Here is a 20,660-nt window from a genome sequence, read left to right on the forward strand (position 1 = left end):
CGTGCCGTGGAGCGGCTGGGCCTGTGAGCCATGGCCGCTGAGCCTGCGCGTCTGGAGCCTGTGCTCCGCAACGGGAGAGGCCACAACAGTGACAGGCCCGCGTACCGCAAAAAAAAAAAACCAAAAAAACCATGGAGGTTTCTTAAATGCATATTACTAAGTGTAAGAAACCAATCTGAAAAGGCTACATACTGTATGATTCCAACAATAAGATATTCCAGAAAAGGTAAAACTATGGAAACACTGAAAAGATGAATGGTTGCCAGGGGAGAGGGAGGGATGAACAGGTGGAGCATAGAGGATTTTAGGGCAGCAAAACTATTCTTTATGATACCATAATGGTGGATACGTATATATCACATATTTGTCAAAACCCATAGATTGTACACCACCGAGAGTGAACTCTAATGCAAGCTATGGACTTTGGGTGACAATGATTTGTTAACATAGGTTCATCAGTTGTAGCAGATGTACTACTCTGGTGGGATATGGATAGTGCGGGAGGCTGTGCATGTGCAGGGGCAGGAGGTATATGGGAACTCACTGTACTTTCTCTTTAATTTGCTGTGAATCTAAAACTGCTCAAAAAATAGCCTATTTAAAAACAAACAAAAACAGGAAAAAACAACTGACACCAGGGATATAAGATTGCTTTGTACCTGGCAAAATGCTACATACACATGAGGGTTATTATGGCTTGAAGAGGCAGGTGCCTGCACTTTGTGGGCACAGCATGTGGCATTTGCATTGATATGCTCAGAAAGAGAACATCTTTTGGAGCCGGTTTTTCTTTCTCTAAATAAAGTTTGTGTGCTAGAGGCCAAGGCTGACACTTTTTAGAGGTGACAGCCACTTTCCTGATATTCTTCCTTCTGCCCTAACACACAGGTATGTAACTGTCTCAGGAGGGGTAAACTTAAGCTTTGTGAATTAACTCCTTAGAAATTATTAATGGCAGAACTGGCCTGAGGCCACCTCCCCTCTCTGGGCCTCAGTTTCCCTGCTTAAAAAAGAAAGTGGTTTTCGATGTTTTCTAAGACACTTTCCCTCTCTGAGCTTCTGTGATTCTTCTCTCAGTTTCTCCAATGAGCCAGGCTCTCTCTAGCTTGTTTCTTTGGACGTGTGGCTCCTTCCACCAGGACCACTGACCCCACTTGCCTGGTTTACTGCTTGCTCTTCTGTCTTTCTGGTTTCAGCATAGACATCACTTCCTTGGGGAATTCCTCTTGACCTCTCTAAACAGAATAAGCTGCCCCTTCTCCATGCTCCCATAGCCCCCACTCAACCTCCGTCTCTGTACTTAATACACTAAATGGTAATTTTCTGTTTACTTGACGCTTCCCTGCTCCGCACTGCACCCTGCCGAGAGCAGAGCGTTGTATTTATTACTCTACCCCCAGTGCTAAGTGGAGGCGCAGTTCCAGATTTCCCAGTTCTGTCTACCTGGAGAGCTTCCAGACCCAGATCCTCTGGGAAGGGTTATGCCTCCAGAAACTCTCAACCACCAGCTAGAAGCTGTGAGTGGGAAAAGCATCCTTCAGTAGGAAAGAACAATTTACGTTATTAAAAGACTACTTAACATTAGAACTTACTTACAGCAGAGCCTTTCTAAAGAAACACAGAGTCCCTCTAAGTGTGACCTTTTAAAGTTTTTGTGTTTAAAATTTATCAGAGGGAGAATTTAAGATCTGAAGTTTCCCAGTCCAAGTATCTCTCAAAGGCTAAGGCAAAGAATCAGAAATGATCATTAGAACAGACCTTTAGCACCTGGCTTGGAATTTTCCATTCCACTGACGGGAAGGCAAACACCTTCTGTCCTGGCACCTTCTTCATATCCGGGTTGGCTGCTGCTACCCTGCACCTTTGTTCAGCTCCACCCCTTGTGGCCTGGCGGTTTCCGCTCTGCCCACCAGCCTCAGAGCCAGCTCTGGCTCTGCCATAATGGGGCTGCCCCTGCCAGGGCTGTGGCTGAAGAGGCTCTGGGTGCTCTTTCAGGTGGGCCTGCACGTGGCCATGGGCAAAGTGCTTCTGACACTGTTTCCCAGGAGAGTCAAGCAGAACATCCTGGCCATGAGTGAGAAGACTGGCATGGCCAAGAATCCCCACTTCTCCTGTGAAAACTGGATACCCACTTTCTTCAGTGCCCAGTATTTCTGGTTCATCCTGAAGGTCCGTTGGCAGCGACTGGAGGACATGACGGAGCAAGGGGGTCTAGCCCCAAACTGCCCTGTGGTCCGCCTGTCAGGACAGAGGTGCAACATCTGGGACTTCATGCAAGGTCAGGAAGCTGGTCTAAGCTTGAAAGGTGCTTGGATGGGGGTGCTTGATGGGGGTGGGAAGGTGGGTTGGAAAGCCTGAATGCTACTAATCCAGCTGCTTCTTTTTTGGCTTCTTTTCCTCTTCCCACTTCCTGAAACTAGCACCTCTCCTGGGTTCTGTTCTTCTAAGTGGCATTGTCCCCTTCCCGGGCAATCAAACCGCAAACCATCCACACTGGCTGTCAGCTCCTTCAGCCCCTCTCTTACTGCACAGTCACTCTGCCTGGGATGCTCTTCACTGCCGCCCCACTCTACACCCCACACCTGGTCCACTCTTGCCCAGTGACACTTCCTGAGACAAGCCAACCCCCGGTCCCCTGGCCTACTCCCTCTTCTATGCTTAACATCCTAAACTTTTCTTTATCACACCCATTGTGGTTTGTAATCATGTGTGGGTATTTGATTAATGTCTGTCCCCTTCACTAGCCTGCAAGCGCTGTGCAGGTGGAGATCATGCCTCTAACTCACTATTAGGTCCCCCTGGCTGCTGCTGGCTCATGGTAGTTGCTCAGTAAATATTTGTTGAAGATTCTCTCTCTCTCTCTCTCTCTCTCTCTCTCTCTCTCTCTCTCTCTCTCTCTCTCTTCCAGGCAAACCAGCCCTATTTGGGTTCTTAAAGGCCTCTCTGGTCAGTTTTCCCTTTTTGTCCTTCCTCCTCCCCGTCTTGCCATCTCTTCCCACCGAACTTGTGGATGGCTGCCAGATTCCCCTTCCACAAGCACATCCCTGGATGACTGGTACCCCAGCTCACCAACCTTCAGCAGCCCCCATCTGCATTTGGGATGAAACCCAGGCTCAGCCTTGTGCTGAAGGTCCTCCCTGATCTGACTCCAGTTTTTCTTCCCAACTTCACCTGCAGGCTTCCCCTCAGGCCCACTGCCTCCAGATGAACTGCTGGTTCTTGTACATCCTTTGTGCTTTCCCTTCTCTTTGCCTTTGCTGGTGTTGTTGGCCCTTCCCCTCTGTCACCAACATTCCTCGTCGTCAGGGTCCTGCTCTCGTGCCTCCCCCTGTGAAGCCAGCTCAGATCCCTACACTGAGGCCCGCTCTCCCTCCCTTCTAAACTCATGGATCTCTGCCTGCACCTCTCCTGGACATTGATCCTTCCTACCCAGCACCCGGCTACCGCAGCTCAAGTGTCATCCTTCTGCCCAGTGGGGAGGCTTGGGACAGGGCTGTGTCTGATTCATCTCTGAATTCTCAGGGTACAGACACAGCAGAGTAGAGAAGGCCCCTGAGGCAGCTGGCTAATCTAGTGATTTTCAAAGCATGTTTTTTGGAACCCAAATCCCACACATGTGCTTTACTACATAGAGTTCCCTGGTCAAAATAGTTTGGGAAACACTGCATACTATACTCTCCTCCTGGAAGTTCATCGTGCACATGAACATATAAAAGGCTCCAAGACACCCTGAAGCTTAAAAACAAACAAAACTTGAAAAAACTTTAACACAGCACTGACTACTTTTCCTGACATACACATACAACTCCCCACTCTCCACCAGAGGAAAATCTTATCATCATCGTATTGGTTCCAAAGGACAACCTCTGGGAAAGGCTGACCTGATCCAATGTTTTCATTTTAAAACAGAAATGGAGGAAACTGAGAGCAAAGGTTACAGGGCCAGTGAGAGACCAAGTCAGACCCAGAATCAGGGCTTCTTCACCCTGTTTTTTCAATACACCTCAACAGACATTTGTGAGTGTTCCCTATGAGCCAGACCCTTAGCTAGATGCCAAGGACTCAGAGCTAGGAAAGAGCTTGCTGTTTTGCTTGAGGAATGTATGGTTCCACGGAACAGACAGATGTAATAAACAAATCCGTACAGTTCCGTGAGGTGGGCAGACAAAGGTATGAACTTTGCCTACAGGGCTTGGAAGATTTCCTGGAGGAAGTGGCTTTGGAGTTAGGCCTTGAAGAATGAGTAAGATTTTTATAGCTTGAAAAGAGTGTTGCAATCAGACAGAAGGGGAAGAGTTTTTTGCTCATGACTTTAAACCATTGTGCTGAAATGACCTCTATTTATTCAATAAACATTCACTAAGTGACCACTGATAATAAGAGCAATGAGAGTAATAGCTAATCTTCACTGTGCGTCTACCTCGTGCCAAGCACTGTGATAGAACCAGGCCAATTTGCTGACTTTTGATGGTCTAGTGATCAGTTCCATGAAAGCCAACTTGCCTCACGGCCAATTCACAGCATTCACTTGCTTATTTTAACTGTTTACTTTCCAGTGAGCCAGTGTACATTTTAAAGACTGTTCTATTTGTCTCTGCTCCCTGCTGCTACACCTGAAACTGAAGATGGAGAGAGGAGTTTGAGAGACAAAAGAAAACTCTATTTATAAAATAGAGTTGGCTTTCAGCACATTGGCCCAGAGTCCCCTGAAATAATAGATACTGACGACACAGAAATCAACACAACTGGAAGATCTCATAACTCGCAGAGGGAGATGATGGAGCGGGAGAGGGGACCCAGCAGTTCTGGGAGGAGTCAGGTGGGGTAGGAAGGTGGCCAGGGGAAGTTTTCCTGGAGAAGAGGATGGTGAGCTGATGGTCTAGGGACAGAAGCCTTGAGGTGGGTGAGGAAGAGGAGAGTGGTGACCGGAGCCGCGCAGAGGGGAGGAGCAGCAGAGGTCTGATATGTGGAGGGGCTTCGGTCAGTTTGGCAGAAGTGGGGTGTGGGAGGTATGAAGGGGTGAAGAATGAGGCTGGAGACATCATCAGGGATCAGAGCTTGTGGGGCCTCATGCGTCTTAGCAAAGAGGGTATCCTTTATCCTGTATTGGTGAGTTCTAGAAAGATTTTCAAGCAGGAAGTTAACATGATCAGTTCTGCTTATTAGAAAGACATCCTGTAAGTGTTTTGGAAACCCACCAGTTCACTAAAAAGCTCTGTTGTATGCTTTGGGTATAAATATGAACTCATTTGAGAGTCACAGACTGGAAAGTCTGGAAAACTCTTTACAGATAATCTAAAGCAACCTTTACATTTTTCAGATGCAAAGGCCCAGGAAGGTAAAGGACTTGCTCAGAGTCACACAGAGAGTTCTTGTAGAGTGAGAACCAGCCTTGAGCCTTAGGACTCTCAGCTAGTGTACATTCTGTTGTTGGATCAAACAACAGAGGCTCAGAGCAATTCCCAGCCACCTCTTATCCTCTGCATGTACGTGCACACACAAGACATACCCACACTCTCAGAAACACATGTACTGCAAAACATTGATTAACTGGCATGTTGGGGTAGAAGGCAAGTCTGGATGATTTCTTTTCTTGGAACCTAGCAGTTAATCTGAAACAGGATTTATTTCAGCCCCCATTTAAAATCTTCTAGAGTCTCTCCAGGTATACTTATGAGGGGTCAACTATAAACTAGCTTTCTCTGCTGAGAGAGCCTGGTGTAGAGAGTTGATTTACTGGTTTGGGGGTCAACCAGTAAGTTAACCAACAGTGGGTTCGAGTCTAGTGCTACCACAGAGCCGTTTTCCCACTTATACAAACAAACTTTGTATAAGTTTCCCACTTATACAAACAAACAAACTTGACAGTCTTGCCTGATGTTCTTGAACTGGTGTCCTCTGCACTGCGGCCTGTGGACATGGGCAGGCTGCCAGCCCCCCATACAGCCACCCACTTGCGCCCATCCTTCCTCTCTCCGCTAGCAGGAAAGCAGGGAACTAAGTTTAAACTTTGCCCTCACTACTGGTCACTGCACCCAGACACACTATAAATAATTAAACAAATGGCTCTGCTTCTTCCAGTGTCCTAACCAGTGGATGGTGAAATTTTTTTTATCCAATTGAGAACAAAATTCCAGACAGCTCACGTTTTGCACAGGTCCTGACCTTACATCTCCTCTGTTCTTATCTGAAGGGTGACTCCCTGGGGTCACTGGGGGCCAGTGGCCGGCCACTTGGCCATGACTGGCCTCTGAGCCTCTCCTGCTGTGACCTGGGCAAACCCTTCACATGGGTGCGGATGCGACCAACTGAGGCCCTCTCAATGCCTCCTAGGGCCTCCTATGAGGAAATCTGTGAGACAAGGACGAGGAGAACTTTGTATCTCCAGAGAAACTGGCCTGCTTCCTCCTCAGGTACTGAAAAATGAGGAATATATAAGTAATCATGTTTCTCCTTTTCCTTGGCCACCTGGAAACTCAGAGTCAAATATTAGCTCAGTTATAATGAATGCATGAGACCTGTTCTGTGCCTCTCAGAGCGCCATGTTTTTTTTTAACTTTTATTTGATATTTTATTATCATATGTATAAATAAATAATTTTATTTATTATATGTATAAGCTGCTTCAAATCCTTTGCAGAACGAGGTGAGGGAATAACTAACCCAATAAACCACAAGTCAGTTAAGATGCCCTCTACTCCCCATCCATCAACAAGTCCTGTCAGTTCTACCTTTTCCCCTTCCCCACTGCGCACAAACTAGCCCAGACTCCATTATTTCTCATGTGGATTCCACCAACCCCCCCTAACTGCCGCCATTCTCACCCTCAGTCCTTTTGCCACTGAGCAACCAGAGTGATCTTCAAGTGTAAGCTGACAACTTTTCATCTCACAGCCTACTGTAGCAGTCAGAGTTCTGCCTCGCAAGCAACAGAAACTCACTCTGATTTTCTAAGTCATACACATTTACACACGTACAAAGTGTATTAGAAAGATGTTGCAGGCTCCCCAGAATCAACCACAGCTGGAGCACTGGGCCTGGACCATCTTTTAGCATCAACAGTTGGGCCTGGAAGCTGCTGTCACTGTGATTGCCATGGGAATTCGTCACCACTATAGGACTCCACCATCATGACGGGGCACTACCACTGGGCCGTGGATGAATTCTACCATCTCAATAACTCCAGAATCAAAGAGCTATGTGAGAGAGTCCAATCGGCCTGGGTCACTGCCTGTGCCCTGGCTGCTGGGAGCGAGAATGGACCTGGCCCCCCTGCCTTCTACAGAGCAAGGCTGGGCGCGCTCCCCCATTAATAGTACACAAAATCTAAATTCCAAGGAGGAAGGAGGGCTAGAGACTGAGCAGCCAAAATGTAACAAATATCCAGCATCCTTACTTTATCTCCATGATGTCCCCTTGTACCTGGAAGAAAATCCAGCTGCTATACAAGGCATAGGAGAGCTTGCCTGCTTTGGCCCATACCTACCTCTCCAGTCATGTCTCTCATTGCCCCTGGCCTGGTTCCAGTCACAGCGGCCTTGCAGGTCCTTGAACACACCAAGCTGTGCTCTTCTTTGGGCCTTTGGACATGGAGCCCCTTTGCCTGGAATGCTCTTCTCCTCCCTTTGCCCATATGTAGCTGGCTCCTTCCTGTTTCTCAGGATAAATGGCATCTCCTCAGAGGCCTCCCCTGACCCACCTGTCTTCAAGGAGGTCACTCCTTTATAGTCTCTTTTGTGTCACTTATCACAACTTGAAATTACTTCACTGATGCTTTTGCTTGCTTCCTGCCTGTCTCCCCATTAAACAGAACTCCAAGTGCATGCAGGCAGAGACCCGCTGCTCTCGCTCTCTGCTGAATCCCCAGTGTGTGGCAGAGAACCTTGTGCATTATGAGCGCTGAGTAAATGCTTGTAATGGAATGAGAGTGTGCTTGATGTTGGGGATATGAAGAAGAATGAGGGACAGGCCCTACCCTCAGGTGCAATGAGTAGCCTGGGGGATACAGACACAAACCGGCCATGTCACAGTGCGGGACCTGCCATGCTCTATCTAATAGGTGCACGGTAAGGGTTCAGCGACGTCAGCTCTGGTCATAAGTAGCCACGGGGTGCTAGCAGCTCCCTAGAGTTACCCCCAGTCTAGACTGGGGGAGTTACAGAAGACTCCCACCAGGGCTGACTTCATGGGCCCGGGACCAATGAATCATACAGGGTGCCATGTTCAGAAAGGCCCTGAGCTTGGGCTGAATGCTCTGCAGTAGCTGTCTTGAAGTTCTTAATAGCTTTATCTTTTTTCTTTAAATGTATTTATTTATTATTTTTTTATTCATTTATTTTTGGCTGTGTTGGGTCTTTGTTGCTGCGTGCGGGCTTTCTCTAGTTGCAGCGAGCGGGGGCTACTCTTTGTTGCGGTGCACAGCCTTCTCATTGCAGTGGCTTCTCTTGTTGCAGCATGCAGGCTCAGTAGTTGTGGCTCACAGGCTCTAGAGCACAGGCTCAATAGTTGTGGCGCACGGGTTTAGTTGCTCCGTGGCATGTGGGATCCTCCCGGACCAGGGCTCAAACCCGTGTCCCCTGCATTGGCAGGCAGATTCTTAACCACTGCGCCACCAGGGAAGTCCAATAGTTTTATCTTTAATTTGCATTTTGTAAGAGAAGACTTTTCCACAATGGAACATGCCCTGGACACTTGGAGCCTTGGCTCACACAGGCTCCTGCTTCCCACAGCCTCCCTGCCCCCCAACATGTTCTCTAAGGCCCACTCCTCCACTCCCAGTGCCCCAGCCTATCCAGCCTCATTCCTGCTCCCACCCAGTGACTGCTACCACCTTCTGGCCCCAGAGAGGGCCTGGACCAAGGTATGGGAAAGGTTAGGATCAGGTGTGGGCATCCCACCGCATCTCATACTAGGGCGTGGAGGTGGTTATCCCTAGCCTGGGCTGACAGCGCCATGAAGCAACTTGGCAAGTGACTGGGGGTGACTTGGCGGGAGAAGCTTTTTGCCCCCTCTCCCCTCATCAAGGTACCTAGCATGTCCCTGCATGGAGGTTGCAACTGTCTGTGGGTTGGGGTGATGGCAGGTAGGAAGATGATATGTCTGGCTCAGTTTCTGTGCTCCTGGCTGGGGCATGGTGTATTGGTCTGGCGGTTGGAGGGAAAGGAAAGCTGGTAGCCAGCAGCCACAAGCACACATACACATGTGCACAGAGTTTGGGGGCTCCTGGGTGACTGTGAGAGTCTGCATTCGCCCTATGAATATCCCTGTGTCCAGGGGAGCATGACATTAAACAGCAACTGAAAAGCAGCATGCCAGGGCAAGAGAGATACTGCACAAGAAAACTTTATATTTTAATGTATTTAACGGCACTTTCTCCCACTTTTTGAACAAGGGACCCTGCATTTTCATTTTGCCCTGGCCCAGCCGATTATATGGCCAGTCCCCATGCTTCACTCCCCTTTGTGGAGTCTCCTCCACTGCTCCCCACTTCACAGGGAGGAGATGAGAGCTAAGAACATAAGAGCTTACATTTATTGAGCACCTACTATGGGCAGGCACCGTTTTAAGCCCTTTTCTGTTTTAACTTATTTAATCCTTAGAACAATCCTATAAGGTAAGTATTGGTATTATGTCCATTTGTGGGTGAGGAAACTGAGGTGCTTTGAATGGAAAGAGCACCAAATTGAGAATCTAGAAGCCACAATGTTAATTTTAATTCCATCATTGACCTGCTGTGTGACATGGAGCCAGCCTATAAACCAGGGGGAAAAAATCACCCACCTTGTAGTACACTAATTACATCAATGAGAGAATAGATGTGTGCCTGCCTTATAAACTGCATGAAAGGGACTCTCCTTGTCATTATTTTAATTACCACCCCGTGAGTGCAGGTGGTCTGCTGAGACCACCCGATAGAATCCCCTCATTTTGGAGTGGAGTAAACTGGCTCCAGCCTCTGCTAAATCACGCGCTCTAGGCTTCCATCCCGCACTGTGCCCTGGCTCCATCTTAGAGGGGAAATAAAGGTAACAGAATGAAAGCAGGAGTGAAGATGGTGCTTGCAAAAGAAATGCTGTGTGTCGATTATTGGTTGATCGTGATTCTATTTGTTTCAGGCAACAGGCCACTGGTGCTGAATTTTGGAAGTTGCACCTGACCTTCATTTATTTTCAAGTTTGACCAATTCAAGAGACTTATTGACGATTTTAGTTCCATAGCAGATTTTCTCATCATTTACATTGAAGAAGCACATGCATCAGGTAAAAAAAAAAAGATTTCCTGCCTCCATCTCTTCCCTCTCTCTCTCCCACCTTTGCTCAAGGTTGGGGGTAGGGAGAAGAGGAGGAGAGAGAGAAAGAGCCGCTATTTGTTGAGGACCTACCATCTCCCAGTCCCTGCTAGGTTTACCCACCACTCGCTAACTCCACAGTCTGTGCTCTCAACTAGGCACACAGAGCAGAAAACCTGGAGTGACAGGTCTAGCTGGGAGAGCATCTAACATTCTGAATGGATAAATAGGGAAACCAAGGGAGAGGAGCTAATATGAGCACAGCCGCAAGGAATTTAGACCTGAAATGTCACAAGTGAAATGGCGGCTCTATAGCAACCTGTGAAATCCATTCCAACCCTCTCCAAGCTCAAAGGGACTTTGTGGTTCATCTCAGACAGTGGTTCCCAAGCGTCAGTGATCACCAGAAGCGCCTGGAGGGCTTGTTAAAGCAGACTTCCGGACCCCACCCCAGAGTCTGAGTTAGATCTGGGCTGGGGCCTGGGAATTTCCATTTCTAACCAGCTCCGGGTGACACTGAAGCTGCGGACTGGGGACCACACTTTGAGGACCACTGCTCTGGGCCAGCTTCTACCTGGGGCTGGGATCCTTTCTTCAGCCCCTAATAGGTGATGACTCATCTTCATTACCTCATGGGAAATCTTGCTCCTTTGCTGCACAGCTCTGTTTGTGAGAAAGTCCTTCCTTACAATGGGCAGACATGTCCCTTCCTGAAACTTCTACAGCTTGGTCTAAGCCCCTTGAACTTTATAAGATGGTCAGACACATCCCTGTCTCCCTGATTTTCATGGGGACTGAACACATGAGTTTGGCCCAAGTCTCAAACCCAGAGATTGGAGAAGGCAAGAAGGCTCATGTGGCTAAGTGGGACAAGTCCTTTACTCACCCATCTCCCCACAAGATGAGAGGCTGTTTTGATCATCTGTCACACAGCTCCTGGCACAGTACATGTCACAGAGTCAGTGCTCAGTAATAGTTGGGTGAATAAGCGAGCATTTAGGCCAGTATTAGCCTCGCTGGCTTATCCATGTGTTGTAAGCGTAGACACTGCTATTGATTAGTTTTCAGCGAAGCTGGTCCAGCAGCCCTTTCCCCAGTGTGGTCCTTAGATCCCTCATGATTGATCCATCTGGGTTGCTTGTTGAAAATGCATATTTCAGGGCCCCACCCTAGGCCCACTGCATCTTTTTTTTTTTTTTTTTAAACATCTTTATTGGGGTATAATTGCTTTACAATGGTGTGTTAGTTTCTGCTTTATAACAAAGCCCACTGCATCTTAATTCATGTGCACCCAGAGGTTGGAGAACTGCTTTCAACCTAACACTGTGTTCATTTAGCTGGCCATTTCTATCCTCATGTAAGGCTTTGGGGCAACTTAAAGTATTAGCGTAGGGTAACAGGTACATGGAGATTCATTAAACTGCTCTCTCTACTTTTATATATATTTGAACATTTCCAAAATAAAATTCAAAACAAACAGCATCGGTATCAGGAGAGCAAAGGCAAGCACAATGTGTCTCTTTGTTAAATACCCTTCGGGAGAGCAGCTGCCATCAATTAAAGAAAGAGAACTTGGGCACCTACAGGTGTCTGTGGTTTCCACCATTGAGAAGAGGCGATGCCTTGATATTCTCATAGCTGATGGCCAAAGCGCTGCCGAAGCTGATTTACCTGTGGGGTCAGCGCTGCTCAGTCTTTAAAGTGCACTTAAGTCACCTGGTGATCTTATAAAGATTCAGATTCTGGCTCAGTGGGGCTGCGGAGGGGCCTGAGACTTGGCATTTTTACGCAGCTCCCCAGGTGGTGCTGAGGCTGCTAGCGCAGGGACCACACTTGGAGTAATAAGGTGGTAGAGGATCCCGCTTTGATCTCTAAAAGTACACATTGCAACAAAAGGGGTTGGATCCTCCCAGAAATTGTTTCTGGTCCTGATACCTGTCTCCTCCCCCATTCTCCTGGAATCAGACTAGCAGGTTTAACCCTTTCCTGGACCCAGGGCTGTCCACCTCAAGCCACTGAGAAATTTCTCCTGAAAGATGGGTTTCCTAGGGGAAAGGTACTGAGCAGAGAGGACTCGGAAGCATGGAACAGGTGGGGCCAGTTCTGCTGATGGAGTTCAGCAACTTATATTACCCTGCGAGGCAACTATTAGTATAAATGCAAGCCACGTGGCTTCTGAAAGAACCTTCTACCCAAGTAGAAGGGCAAGGCCAGTAGCAGTTTATGGTTATTTTTTCAACCTGTGGGCCCATTAGCTAATGAGTACCCTCTCTTTAAGTAGGCAGATGGCCTACTTAAAATTGGCCTTGCAAACGAGGCCAATTGAAAATCCCCTTCCATTTAAAGTGAAGCAGCTTAAATGGGTTTGGTTTGGGGGTGGGGGTGGGGGTGGGGCATCTCCAGAGCAAAGTAGTAGAATACCTGCAGTATAGAATGAAAACTGCAAAAAAAAAAAAAAGAAAACCGGCTTCTTTCCTACCTGTCTGCTATTTGGGGGCAGTCAGGCAAAACAAACCAATATCTTTCAAGCACCTACTATGAACCAGGCAGAGTACTGGGAATTCTGCAATGTTCTCTCATGTAAGCCTCACAGCCATCTGCAACGTAGGTTCTGTTAATCCCATTTAACAGATGGGAAAACTGAGAATTTAAAGAGCTCGCCCAATATCACACAGCTGGGTGTGTCAGGGAAGGCTTCCTGGAGGAGACGGTGTTACAGCAGTGGTTCTCAACTGAGGGTAATATTTGTCCTGCAGGGTATATTTGGTAATGTATGAGACATTTTTGGTTGTCACGAATTGAAGGCAGGGGGACGCTACTGACATCTAGTGAGTAGAGGCCAAAGATGATGCTCAGTGCCTTACAACACACAGGACAGGCCCCGTATCAAAGAATTATCTAGCCCAAGTTGTCAATAGTGCCAAACTGGAGAAGTCCTCCATCTGCAACTCTCAGTTAAAAGTGTGTGTGGCGGGGGTGTATTTGGCCGACAGGAAGTAGGTGCCATGCCTGTGGGGCTGCTGTCCGGCCTTTCTCTTACAGATGGCTGGGCTTTTAAGAACAACGTGGACATCAAGAATCACCAGCATCTCCAGGACCGCCTGCGGGCAGCCCGCCTGCTGCTGGACAGGAGCCCCCAGTGCCCCGTGGTGGTGGACACAATGAAGAACCAGAGCAGTCAGCTCTACGCAGCGCTGCCTGAGAGGCTGTACGTGCTCCAGGACGGCAGGATCCTGTACAAGGTGGTGACCTGGGGCAGGGCGCCAGGGAGGGCGAGGACAAAGACAGGACTTTGTATCAACGCTCAGAGAAGGAAACTGCCTTGCCCAAGGCCACACTGCACAGGCTCTGATTTCAATTCCAAATCCTCTGGGATGGGATAGGAGTGGCAGGGTTTGAAGCTGCTAATCCCTGAGACAGGCCTGAACGTGGAAGGGGGTGTAGAGGCCAGAAGAGAACCAACTCTGCAGTTAGGAGCTGGAAATGCTGAAGCAGGAATTCGAGACAGGCATTACGTCCAGGCTTCTTTTCTGGTGATTGTGTCACCACCCTTCAGTGCTTCCAGCCTGGCGAGGGTGAGGGGAGTAAGCATAGCCTCCAACCCCGTGGGCACTGGTAGCCTCCCCTGAGAGGATGGAAATTAAGTTTTATAGCTGCTGAAGGGATTCAAGCCTTGGCAAGCACATGAAGCCCAGCCACGTGGATGCTCCTCTGCCCTTTGTAACGGAAGTGCCCCCGATTCTCCATTCACACCCTTCGCTATCATGCCGCAGTGCAACTGTTTTCCCTCTCCACGTTCACATGGTCAGACAGGCCCTACTCACACAGGTGAAACAAGCAACAACCTGCAGATGTATCCTCAGGGTGCTAAGGGTCACAGCACGAGGACTCAGGTCCTTCTTCCTTTCCTCTCTCCTGCGACATGGTAGTAAAGTGGCACGATTGAGGCAAGCTAGGTACCGAGTCCCTACCCTGGAAAGCGCTGTAAACACAAACACAAATTTAAAATGGCCCACATCTTACGTCAAGGTGCTCACAGTTGAGGTGATAAGGAAAACACAAATAGAACGTTAACTTGGCCCGAGTGCTGTGAGACTCCAGAACAGGGATCAGCAAAGCTTTTCTGTAAAGGGTCAGATAGTAAATATTTTCAACTTTGTGGGCCAAATAATCCCTGTCGACATGGTTCAGTTCTGCTGTTATAGCACAAAACCAGCAAAGACAATATGTAAATGAAAGGGCGTGAGACATCAGGACAGATTTAGCTCTCAGACTATAAATTTTCTGAATGTCGGGGAAAGGTAGGCCTTTCAGAGGAGGTGACAACTGAAGCCAGCCACGTGAACATGGTGAGTGAAAACCATTGCAAATATGGGGCAGAGGGTGGGGAGAGGCACTGAGACACGTTAGGGAAGGGTGTGAGTGGAGAATCGGCAGCACTTCTGTTACAAAGGGTTCATTCTGGACCAAGGAGTTTGGCCTACATCTTAGGGCAAAAGAGAGCCACTGAAGAGTTTTGAGCAGGGGAGAGGCACAATCAGATCGGTACTTTAGAAAGATCATGGCCTATTGGGTGAAGAATGGACTGGGGAGAGCAGGGGCTGAGGACTGGGGGTGGGGGGAGGTGTGGCAGCTGCCCAAGCAGAAGATGAAGAGGGCTGAACTGGGGCTGTGGGACTGGAGAGGCAGAGGTAGTTTGAGGTAGAGTGGGCAGAACTTGATGAGAGGTGAAGTAGATAAGGCTGGTCTGAAGGTCTGACTGTGGAAGAGAAGCTTATTTGTATAGACCCCTTTCTCCTTTTAAAACTATTCACTTTACCTGCTCTGGTTTTCCTCCTGCTTCTCTGTCCAGTCTTCCCACTAAGTGTTGGTGCCACTCCACACGGGTGATCTCAACCACCTCATGGATGCCTACCTTGACTACACCATCCTGACGACTCCCACATGTATATCACCAGCCCAGATTTCTCAGTTAAGCTCCAGACCTACTTATTCCTGCAAGGTGGAAATCTGGAAATGCTGACTCATTTTTCTTGCAGGGTAAACCTGGCCCTTGGAACTACCGTCCAGAAGAAGTTCGTGCTGTTCTGGAAAAGCTCCACAGTTAATCTGGACAGATCCCCCAGTTCTAGGTGCTCAACAAAAGGTCTTCTCAAGGCTTGGCTTGCCCCCCATCCCAGCTGACATTTACCTCTTGACCTGTGTCCCCAGCGGAATCACTAGCCCAGATTTTTCTTATCCAAGCAAACAACTGTTACAATGAGAAAATGAAGCTGCAAGTGAGCTGAGTGTTAAAGAAGGTACAACTCCACACTGCCCCCACCTTGGAGACCTTGTTCATTGCACAACGTCTCGGCGTGAGAGCAGGCGCACTCCCTGGGTTTCCTTCTGAACATCCAGCCACTCCACTATGGCATTCCTTAAATGAAGTAACTTCATTTTACCAAATTTGCCATTTATGGAATTGATAATTTAATAAGTAGATTGGTTTTTAGAACTAAGCATGGGGATAACTCCAGGTGTTTAGAGAGAGATGAGGAATTTAAAGAGAAAGGAGTAGGAATGGGAGCAGACAGTACAAGTGGGAACGCTTCCCTTGCCAAAAGATTTAAACCAGAAAGTGGTGGGGGTGATGAGAGATGAGTTTCCCTGGTAATATGTCTTCAATTCTACTGTAGAAGAGGCGGGTACTCACTTTACCATCTTTGAATATATTTCATAGAAGTCTGGCTCTCCATACCCGGGAATCTTCTACTATCTTCACTTACCAAGAGCCACTTGTGGGGAGGACTGGCTTCCTAAAAACATTATAACCTTGACCCAACTAGACCATAGGCACTACAGAGCTGTCATTCAGTTATGCAGAAGCTCATATCTGAAATTCTGCTTCTCTGATTTCTTCACAAGTCTCCTAATGGTCATTTGTGTTAGATTACATCAGACTAATGGATAACCATTGGTATTGATCTGTTTTAACTCTGCCTCTTTTCATATTTGTTTATGACGGCCACAGCCTAAAGTACACACAGCTGTGACTTGATTTGAAAGAAAATGTTTCAAGATGCAGTAAGCTAATACAGAATGATTAAAAAATATCAGGCTATTTTAGATGGCTTCAGTGTGATATTTACACTGTCTTTTCTAATGTGTGTCAGCTTGTTCTAGCTTTTATTATAGACCAATGTAATCTGATCAGCAAAAATAACATATGTTGGAAGGCCCTCCTTTGGAGGGAAGAACACTCAGTCTCTATGTGTTACCTGTCTAACACGGTTTTGTCTTGTGAGCTCCTTGCCAGAGAACGTCCATATGGGAGCCATATTACGTTCACAACGTGACATAATAGAATGGACTTGGGAAGCATTTTTTCTAACATGAAAACACATTCTCCTTGGCTCTGCCTTAGTTGCTACATGTTATTATTAATGTCGTTATTTTATTTTTTAAAAAATAGTTGTTAATCATCTATCAGGCACAGGCACTTTCAGATATGTAGTCTTATTTAATCTCTGTATATTGCAAAGAGGAGATTATTAGCCCCGTTTTACAGATGAGGAAACCAAGGCTCAGAGTTAAGTAACTTGTGGAAGGTCTCAGAACCAGTAAGTAACAAGCTGAGATTCAAACCCCATCTCTAACTTCAAACCAGAGTCCTAGCTGTGCTCTCTGTTGGCTGTGTGTTGGCTGCTTTTGTATATTGAACTATTACAAAACAGGGTATCAATAGGGCCTACCCCACAGAGGACTCATAAATAAAGCACGCAGAACTGTGCCTGACTTGGAGAAAATGCCATCGAAGTGTTGGCTCTTATGGTTACTATCGTTATTGTTCCACAACTGCCTCCTTGGGCCCCCTTCAATTCACGTCTATAAGTGTATAGAAATATCCCGGTTTTAAACAAATAATAGTAGCTGGAACTGAGGAGTTTTCAGAAAGCTAAAATAGATCCCAAACATTCCAATTCAATTCTCTTCAATGTAATGCTTCAGACATTAATTGAGCACTGATTCTTTTCTGGGTGCTGAGTGATGGTGCAAAGATGACAAAGTCCAGCTTTGGTCCTCCAGCAGCTTAACCTCCTAGGGCAGGGGGGATGGGGGTGGACATGCACTGCAATAACCATAATTCAAGCTGGACTCTGATGGGTTAGAGTGAAGACTAAAGCTCAGAGAGCACAGAGGAGAGAGCAGCCCTTCTGAGCTAGGTGCGTCTAGGAAAGCTTTGTGGGGGTGGGAGCCTCTGGGCTTGGCCTTCTAGGATCCCTAGGACTTCTATAATCTGGGATGGGAGCCTGAAGAGTATGGGAAGGGAGAAGAGCATTCAAGTGGGCTAAACAGCATGGGCAAAGGTGGGGAAAAAACCTGCCCAGGAGACTGCAAGAAGTTTGAATTCAGTTCTACTTCATGATCAAGAAAGGGCTTTTCTATTTGAAGGTGACCTCTCTGGGTCTGGATAACAAGAACGATCTTGTTATCCAGAGGAAGTAAAAGAAGCTTGTTAAAATGTCTGGTCCCACTCTGAGTACAGTTTGCTTTCAGAACTTCAACTGATTTGAAGAATCGTCTTCAAAATACCATGCCGGTCTGCTTTCAGTAGGAGGGTTTACGTTTTTAGTTCACTTGTTCTCTAAGGGTGATGACCTTTGTGGTACCTGGCTTTACGTGGGACTCTGAGCCTACACCCCATTCTAGCTGATGCAAGACATTGCCTTATGTGCCTGGCAGGAGGCCCAGGAAACTCAGGCTCTGACTCTCAGAAATTGGCAGATGCCCTCGGAGTGGCCCAGTGACTTTAATGCTTGTTCAACTCCCCAGAGTCAGGCTCTCAACTGGTTCCTGGCCACAGAAAACTTTATTTCTGCTAAGTTCAGCCATTAACTTCAAAAGGTGTATTAAAATATTTTATCCAGCATCGTTAGATGTTCGATTCCAGGATATCCAATTGGCCATATAGATTACATCATTGAAAGTCTCAAGTATGCAGTTTTTTGAAGAAGGGCTCGTGGATCCTGTATTCCCTGAAGTCTTACATGCTTCTAACGACCAGCTGTTGTCCTTAAGCCTGAAAGATATCTGGCTGGGTTTCAGATTCTTATGTTTCAGTCTCTACCTCAGAGATCTGTGGACATTGTTCCACTGTTGCCTAGCTGTCATGAGAGGAAAAGTCTGAGGCCAGCCTCATTTATTTCCCCGGACACTTACTTGCTTTTATTCTGCCTGGAAACTTGTCAGATTCTTTCTTCATATTTGAAGTTCAGTAACTTCACCAAGACGTAGTCTAGCGTTGGTTGTTCTATGTCACAATTTACTGCTGTGGTCTGAATGTTTGTGTCCCCTCAGAATTCATATGCTAAATCTGAAAGCCCAGTGTAATAGTGTCAGGAGGCGGGGCCTTTGGGAGGTGATTAGGTCATGAGGGTGGAATCTTCATGAATGGGATTAGAGCTGGCTTGCCCTCTTCCACCATCTGAGGATACAAGAAGTCTGTAACCCTGTAAAAGGGCCCTCACCTGACCTTGCTGACACCCTGATCTCAGATTTCCAGCCGTCAGAACTGTAGGAAATGTTTCTGTGATCTATAGGTCACCCAGTCTATGTTATTTTTGTTATAGTAGACCTAAAGGACTAAGGTAAATACGACATCCTCTTTCGATCTTAAGATTTCTTTTTTTTTTTTTTTTTTTAATTTCAAGGACATTTTTTGTTGCCTTGAACATCTTCTCTGTTGCTTTTGTTCTATTATCTTACTCACGGACTACAATTATGGGTATGTTGTATCCTTTTTTCTTCCATAACTATTATCTTCTCCATAACTTTTAAAATCTTTGTTCTTTTCAATTCCATGTTGTGATTTTTCTCAATATTTTTCCTCTGATCCTGATTCTTCTTAAGTTGGGTTTGTTATTGTTCCAGGTACAGCTTGTTGGTTCTCACTCTTTCCTACTCTTCCACACTCTCCTCTGGGTTTCAGGAGGTAGAAGCCTGAACGCTGCATTCTGGTTAGGTTCTGCCAATACGAAGCACTGGTGGAGATTAAAGGTGGGCAGAAGGCAGAAGTCATTTTCTCCATCTCTGGCTGTAGGGATTGCAGGAGACTGTGCATGGTAGCTGCTTTAGGATCACCAGCCATGGTGGTGGAGTGGCTTCTGTTCAGAGGCAGTAATGGTGCTTCCATTGATCAACAGTGAGTGTGGCCCATGGGCTTCAGCTCTGGGTTACATTCTCATCTTCTGTTTGTTTTCCCAGACTTTTCAACACTTTGTAACAAATTGCCTGCATCATTTCCTTCCCAGCTTTAACTAAATATCTAGATTGATTTCAGTTTTCCTAACTCAATGCTGACTGCTACAATTATCATCATCATCCCTTTGCTTCTTATGTGGCTTTCACCTCTGAAACAGTTTATTTTTCTCTTCCATTTCTTTTCTCAGCTCTGCCAGCTCAATTTTCATCTTCTGCGTCTTCTTTTTCTTTAAATCTTCGCACCTCTTTGAGCTCTCTGTCTTTTTTTTTTAATTAATTAATTTATTTGGCTGTGTTGGGTCTTAGTTGCAGCATGTGGGATCTTTCGTTGCGGCTCACGGCTGTTTGTTGCGGCAGGCAGGCTTCTCTCTAGTTGTGGCACGTGGGCTCTAGAGAATGCGGGCTCAGTAGTTGTGGCACGTAGGCTCTCTAGTTGTGGCGAATGGGCTCCAGAGCGGGCAGGTTCAGTAGTTGCAGCACGTGGGCTTAGTTGCCCTGCAGCATGTGGGATCTTAGTTCCCTGACCAGGGGTTGAACTCTCATCCCCTGCACTGGACCACCAGGGACGTCCCTCTTTTTGACTTTTTGAGAGATAACTATTGGGTCTCCATTCTTGATGTGTTCTTTGTGTAATTTCTGTTGCAATGAGTGTCCTGTAACTGCCTTATTTTTCTGGGCCCCCCTCCCATCTTTTTGTCTTATAGTTTCTAGTCATAGGTCCCTATAGCACAATGGTTCTCAAACTTTGACATGCATCAAAATCACCTGGAGGGTTTGTTAAAACAGATTCATGGGTTTCCCCCGCCAGAATTTCTGATTCAATAGATCTGGCGTTGGGCTAGGGAATTTGCATTTCTAACAAGTTCTCCGATGAGGAGGAGGTTGCTGTTCCAGGGACCACACTTTGAGAACTATTGTTACTATGGATGCCGTCAGTGTTCTGCCCAGATCCTTTTTCCACATCAGTGCATCCATCTGCCAGTTGCTGTGAGTGTTGGCTGCTAATGGTTCACAAGTGTCTTTTCTCCTGAGAATTGCTCTAAGTGACAGGAGCTACAATGCCTGAGAGGTTATGTTCCCCTGAGGGTGGCCCATGGCCAATGACTGATGGATTTGAGAGCACAAAGGCC

At 47.0% G+C, this 20,660-nt stretch overlaps 1 protein-coding gene across 2 annotated transcripts; it reads left to right on the plus strand.

Annotated features, from left to right (window-relative positions):
- Window positions 1–1,895: 1,895 nt before the first annotated feature.
- On the plus strand, window positions 1,896–17,075 carry DIO1 (iodothyronine deiodinase 1). Of its 2 annotated transcripts, none has more exons than XM_024739338.1 (4): window positions 1,896–2,278; window positions 10,115–10,258; window positions 13,330–13,529; window positions 15,327–17,075. In XM_024739338.1, the coding sequence occupies exons 1-4, from the start codon at window positions 1,942–1,944 to the stop codon at window positions 15,393–15,395; spliced, it is 750 nt and encodes a 249-aa protein (XP_024595106.1). In that variant the 5' UTR covers window positions 1,896–1,941; the 3' UTR covers window positions 15,396–17,075. The 2 variants fall into 2 exon arrangements, with proteins under 2 accessions (XP_024595106.1, XP_024595107.1); XM_024739339.1 differs by lacking the exon at window positions 15,327–17,075 and adding an exon at window positions 15,140–15,305.
- Window positions 17,076–20,660: the final 3,585 nt, after the last annotated feature.

The sequence above is a fragment of the Neophocaena asiaeorientalis genome, unplaced genomic scaffold (genome assembly GCF_003031525.2).
Source record: "Neophocaena asiaeorientalis asiaeorientalis breed wild unplaced genomic scaffold, Neophocaena_asiaeorientalis_V1.1 scaffold138, whole genome shotgun sequence".
NCBI lineage: Eukaryota > Metazoa > Chordata > Mammalia > Artiodactyla > Phocoenidae > Neophocaena > Neophocaena asiaeorientalis.